The 6,000-nt window shown below is 33.2% G+C and overlaps 1 protein-coding gene across 1 annotated transcript; it reads right to left on the minus strand.

The window, feature by feature from the left end:
• Positions 1-3,442: 3,442 nt before the first annotated feature.
• Positions 3,443-4,410, minus strand: LOC112756475 (calvin cycle protein CP12-1, chloroplastic). The gene has a single exon (XM_025805080.3). It carries the CDS (start codon positions 4,300-4,302, stop codon positions 3,727-3,729), a length of 576 nt encoding a protein of 191 aa, XP_025660865.1. The 5' UTR covers positions 4,303-4,410; the 3' UTR covers positions 3,443-3,726.
• Positions 4,411-6,000: the final 1,590 nt, after the last annotated feature.

The raw sequence follows: 6,000 nt of genomic DNA on the forward strand, positions 1-6,000 counted from the left end.
AATTTTTGCGTCCAACAATAATTTCTGTCGGATTTAACGGCCGAATATGGTTACTAAGAAAATGGAATCTATTGAACGTCACCGTCGGATATTTTTCGACGGTAACATTAGCGTCATAGCATACGTATCCGTGCCATCTCACTAGCAGATTAATCCGACAGTAATTCGACAAAAATATTTTTTAATTTTTTTTTTAAAATTGACTGGGCTGTTATCATTGGTATATTCCGACGGTAATTCCGAGAGTAGTCTTTTTTATTTTTTAATAATCTTTTTCCGTCCATCTATAATGTACACTGGTAATTAATAATTAAAACAATGTTTTAAATTTAATGTGAAATATCAAACATACAAATTAAAAATACAGAATTATGGTAATTGAAATATCTGAAACAATATTATTATATTACATTGTTCTCAAAGTTTGGTAAAAAAAAAATACATATAATAGAACTATATTTACATTAACCCTATTCAGATAATCTTCTTTCTCTGGTTCACCATCCTCCTCTTCCGAGATAGTTTCTTGATCATTGAATTCGTCTTCCTCTTTTTCGTCGCTATCGACCCCATCCTCTTCTTGAAGATCGTTGTCTTCCAGTGGCAGTGCGTCGTCATCTATTCCAAGATTAATAATGTCATCATCTATAACAGTCGACTTAAGGATGATCGGCTCGCCGGTATTAACCACCATTTTCGAAGGAGTTGAATCATCAATCTGGTAAGGTTCCTGACCTTCTGTCCTATCATTAGACTCAATGCGGCCTCTTGATTAGTCTTAACCACAATCACCCAACTAGACTTGCATAAAACTGAATAATACAAATAGTATACATGCAGTGCATTTTGAGGTAAAATAAAAGGAGTGTAGTGCCTATGTTTCCTTGTTACATTAACTTCAGTGATATCGTAGTCCTTGTGCTTTTGTGTTCCTTGTCGTGAACTTGGATAGTACCATTCAAATTTAAACACGCACACCTTGTACATAGTGCGACAGAAATACTCTAATTGAAGTATGTTGTGCAACACACCAAGCCAATCAGAATGACCACCGCCTGAATTTTCATGAATCCAATGCAAACTTCAGTATTATCTGTTTTCTTTCCAATCAACCACTGTAAAGAATGAAACCGGTATCTATTAACGTTGATATTGGGTAGCTAATATCCTTATTTATTAGCCCCAACTCAATAGAACTAGTTCTGAATCTGTTGTGTAAATTATATGCACGCTTACGTATTTTTTGAACTAATGTGGAAAATTGTTCAATTGGGTATCAGGATTTGCCTCTTGAAATAACCTACCCAATTTTCTTCTGACGATAAATCACCAAAACGACATGTTTCATTAAACCGTGATATCGACAGAATATAGCGATGGAAATCCGACGGTAACGTTGGCGCCAGTGAGTTATATTTTCGCGCTAATAATTACCATCGGCTTTAGCGACGAAAAATCTCTCCCGACGGTAATTTTTTATGGCAACGAATTCCTTCTTTCCGTTGAAAAATCCAATGATAAATTCGCCGGTACTGATCGACGCTAAATCCGATAGTAATTCTAATGGTATTCAATGTTTTTTTTTGTAGTGGCGGCAGTGATGTTAGAAACACGAGGAGAGTCACCGATGGTATGACAGGAAAGAAGACGAATAGCCAAATTGTGTTGTTTGTGGTGTGACAAAAGAAAAGACGGAGAGACAAACTGCGTGAAGGGAGCTAATTGAAGAGAGAGAGAGAGAGAAAAAACTACAGTGGGATAGTTTTGACCATAGAAGATGGTGACTTTAAAAAAGATGAAAATGGGAGAAGGTAGAAAGAAGGATGACAAAAAAAAGAAAAAAAGAAGAGTAAAAAAGAGAGCGTTTTTTATTTTAATTATTAAACTTTATAAAGGATAAATTTAGAGTTAATTATTTTTTATATGATGGATGAAATTGTGTATTACGTTGGTATGAGTTAAAATGGGTGTATTTCACAAATGTGATGCATAATACAAATCGTTACTTACGATTTGCAAAACAAAAGAAATCGTTATTCACGATTTCATAAATTACACTTTTTTTAAATTAAAAAATTGAAATCGTAACTCACGATTTCCTTTCTTTTTTTGTTTTATTTGAAATCGTAACTCACGATTTCTGTTAACTTTTTTTATTTTTTTGTCTTATTTGAAATCGTTATTCACGATTTCTTTTTATCCCATATCACTGCATTACACCAAAACATCATAATATTAACGAAAAACACCAATAATAACCCAATATAAAAAAAAATTAGCCATAAATTTATCAAAAAGATTACTTTAATACTAAATGTAATGTTTGAGAATTATTTTAAACAAAAAAAGACTAAAAATAATTTTAATTTTGACTCTAATAATCTTAAAGATTAAAACAGTATATATTCTTAATTTTTATATTAAAAAAAGTCAAAACAGCTATATATTGTGCGAAGAGAGTGCTTGAATAGTCAAATTAACTAAAATATTTGAAGTTTATTAGATAATAATCAATTTTAATTAAATATTAAAATTTGATTAATTAATAATATAAGAGAACAGCTAGGGAACTAAAAGCATATCAGCCAAAAATCAGCCAAAATGTGTTTGTGCTCCGTGATTTCAGGAGCGGTTTTCGAACATATTATTCAAAAAGTGATTTTAATTAAACGGTTTTGTTTACTTTTTGGCTTGTCACATTTTGGTTCATATACTTTTCCATAATATAAAATACTTTAATTGGAAATATGCAAATATAAAACTAAAGAGTTTTCTAGTCTAGCAATGGATTAGATGAATGAGCATGTCAGCATCAACTGCAATGCATATCACCAATCAAGTGTACGCTTTTTTTTTCCTGGGAGAAATATAGAATCATAAACCAACCATATACCATATCTAAATGCATGTATGTGATGCCATTTCAAAATAAAGCATGGATTGGATGTCTTACTTTTCAACTTTAATGACAGGCTCTTCAATATTTGCTTGTCATATTTTGATTTTCTTACAGTTCGTGTGTTTTTTTTTTTAATAAATGACATCAATCATATCTTGGACGATATACTCAAATCGAACCCGAAAACCGCATGATATCATTTCTATCTGTGTTCGATTATTCATTTTACAACTAGCGTTTCGTTAATGATAAAAATCCTATCTAACACTATATTGTAATTAAACAAGTTAATCTTTCATATGAACTATAGACTGATAAGTTGAATTATTTACATACAAATAGCGGAAGACTAACACTATTTTTGAATTTTTCTTACTATTTTCGACATAAATATTAAAACGAATCTATATAAATTATTCATACTACATACTATTCATTTAATTTATTTTTATCTTATGTGAAGCAATTATATGGGATATATACTAGAATTTCTTATGTGGTTTAAGTTAAAAAAAAAAAATAGTGAACCCACAAAATATTATGTTTGCAGAGCAACCAAAAATTTCTGATATAATAAGTATATCCGTTTCGTCAATTTGATCACAACATACACCAATTTTTCGATAAATCTATCGTGACGAAACGTTGACTTCTTCAGACGATAATGTTACAAATTAAGTTTTACATACATATAAGAAAACTTAACCAAGTACATATATTTGTTGGCACATCATTATTGTATCATGCTTCATGAAAGATGCAACAGTTGAACACATTGATAGTCTACTTTCATAGATCCATGAAGAATAACCATCAAACCCTAATATTCAGTTATCATGAGTCTTGCACTCGATGGTCTCCGGGTTGTCCTTACAGAAGTCCTCAAGCGGATCTGAGTCCTTCAGCCTGTCCCTGGCGTGGCTGGCGGCGGCGCTCAGTTCCTCTACCTCATCCCACGCCGCCACGCACTCTCCGCTCGCCGGATCCTCCGAGCACGTCTCCTGCGCGTTCTTTATGCTCTCCGCCACTTTCTCCGATATCTTCTCCGGCGCCGTCCTCACTGGCCGAACACTCGCCAAGCGACCAGATCCGGTCATTCCCGCGGGGAACTTCACGACGTGGCAGTTTCGCGGCGACTCGGACGACGATGCGTTGAAAGCTACAACCCTGGGCGTTGAACGGCTAATAAGACCTGAAATTGTTGCCATGCTATTGCTATCTTTCTCTTCTTCGAGTTTGTTTTCTTCTCGTTTGATGTTCAAGTTCTGTTTGTGTTCGGTGATTTTATGATGATGATGAATCTGAAGGGGATAAGATTGGAGTGGCTTTGGAAATTGGAAGTTATAAGTGACCCTTCTGTGGATTTGCGAACACATATTTCTTATCTGCTTTTGCCCAATCATTATGTGACACTTAGGATTCCGATCTGATATTTTCTTTAGAAAAGAAATTACTTTATCCTTTCTGTTTTTCACCAATGAATATCTATTTATCTGGGATTTTTTTAAATAAATTATTTAAATTTTTATATTTACAGCTATATAAAATTTTCAAATTATTTTTGTTTTTATTATCTATCTTGTGTACAGTGATAACAAATTGATCTAATTCATATAAAGTTATTGAGTAAATGCTCAAAATAGTCCATCAATTTCAAATCGCTATTCAATTTAGTTCTCGATTTTTTAAAATGACCAATTAAAAATTTAAAAAAATGCATCTCCATTAGTCTCTTGCAGAAGTGCCGTCTAAACATTGATGATGTGGCATTTCAACTGTATGCTTATGTGTACCAAATTTGACTTTGATTCAAATTAGTACATGAAATTGCTTAATAATATTAAAATTTGTCCATTTTCAATTATAAAACCCTAATCCCCAAATTATTGTCTTCTCTTCTTCGATCTATCTGCTGTCTTCTTCTCTTCTTCGACCTCTCCACTATCGACCTCTCCACTATCTTCCAGTTCATCTTGTTTTCTCGTCTGCATGAGTGATGATGGGTGGTGGGAGAGAAGTCAAAGTAGTTCAAGTAGGAACAACAAACTCTGTAGGGAGACCTTATTATGCCAGCAAAAGAATGTGCAACAAGGGAGGTAAGAACGCTGTTTTCTGTAATTGCAGACTTCGGATGGTGATGAAGTACTCAACGACAACAGAGAATCCTGATAGACTATTTTATGGTTGTCCAAACTATGAGGTAAGGTTATGGCTTTAAATAAAATGTTAAGATAGTTTCACTTTGAGTTTGGATTCACTTGCGTTTTTTACTTTGCAGTATAGAATCAATTGTAATTTTTTTCTGTTGGGTTGATGGAGGTGAATAACCAGTTTGTGCAACACCCATTTCACAAAACAGTTTGCATGAGTTCAATTGAAAAATGACAAACTTAGAAAGTGATGTTAAGACCTTGAAGATGATGACAATGGTTACTTTCTTAAAAGTGGAAAATATATTTTAGTTTAATGGACGAACCTGCAAGGATACATATAATTTAAATCTGTATCGAACTTAAAATTAATCCAACCACATTAACTTGTAATTAAAATAGTTTTTAGGTAAGTGTACTGATATTGTAGTTCAGGATAAATATGAACTGGAAGATAGCGGAGATGACGAAGAAGAGAAAAAGACAGGAGAGAGATCGAAGAAGAGAAAACAATAATTTGGGGATTAGGGTTTTATAATTGAAAATGGATTAATTTGGATATTATTAAGAAATTTCAGGTACCAATTTGAATCAAATTCAAGTTTGGTACACATCAGCATGCAATTGGAATGCCACATCATCAACGTTTAGACGGCACTTCTACAAGGGACTAACGGAGATGCACTTTTTCGAATTTCAGGGATTTAATTGGTCATTTTAAAAAGTCGAGGACTAAATTAAATAGCGATTTAAAATTCAGGGACTATTTTGGACATTTACTCTAAAGTTATTTATCCCATCTCACCAAGCGAATATTTACATATATAACAAACCAATTAAATCCAATTATAATATTTTGAAGTGAACTAAATTTAAAAATTGATTCCTCCGAGTACTGGGGTGGCCGAGCTTTAGCGATTCCGAGCAGATTGCTGGCGGGAAGGAAGAGCT

The sequence above is a fragment of the Arachis hypogaea genome, chromosome 16 (genome assembly GCF_003086295.3).
Source record: "Arachis hypogaea cultivar Tifrunner chromosome 16, arahy.Tifrunner.gnm2.J5K5, whole genome shotgun sequence".
Classification (NCBI taxonomy): Eukaryota; Viridiplantae; Streptophyta; class Magnoliopsida; order Fabales; family Fabaceae; genus Arachis; species Arachis hypogaea.

Coding starts and splice junctions, on each gene's coding strand:
- LOC112756475 (XM_025805080.3), bottom strand. CDS start 4,302: ATGATTGGGCAAAAGCAGATAAGAAATATGTGTTCGCAAATCCACAGA.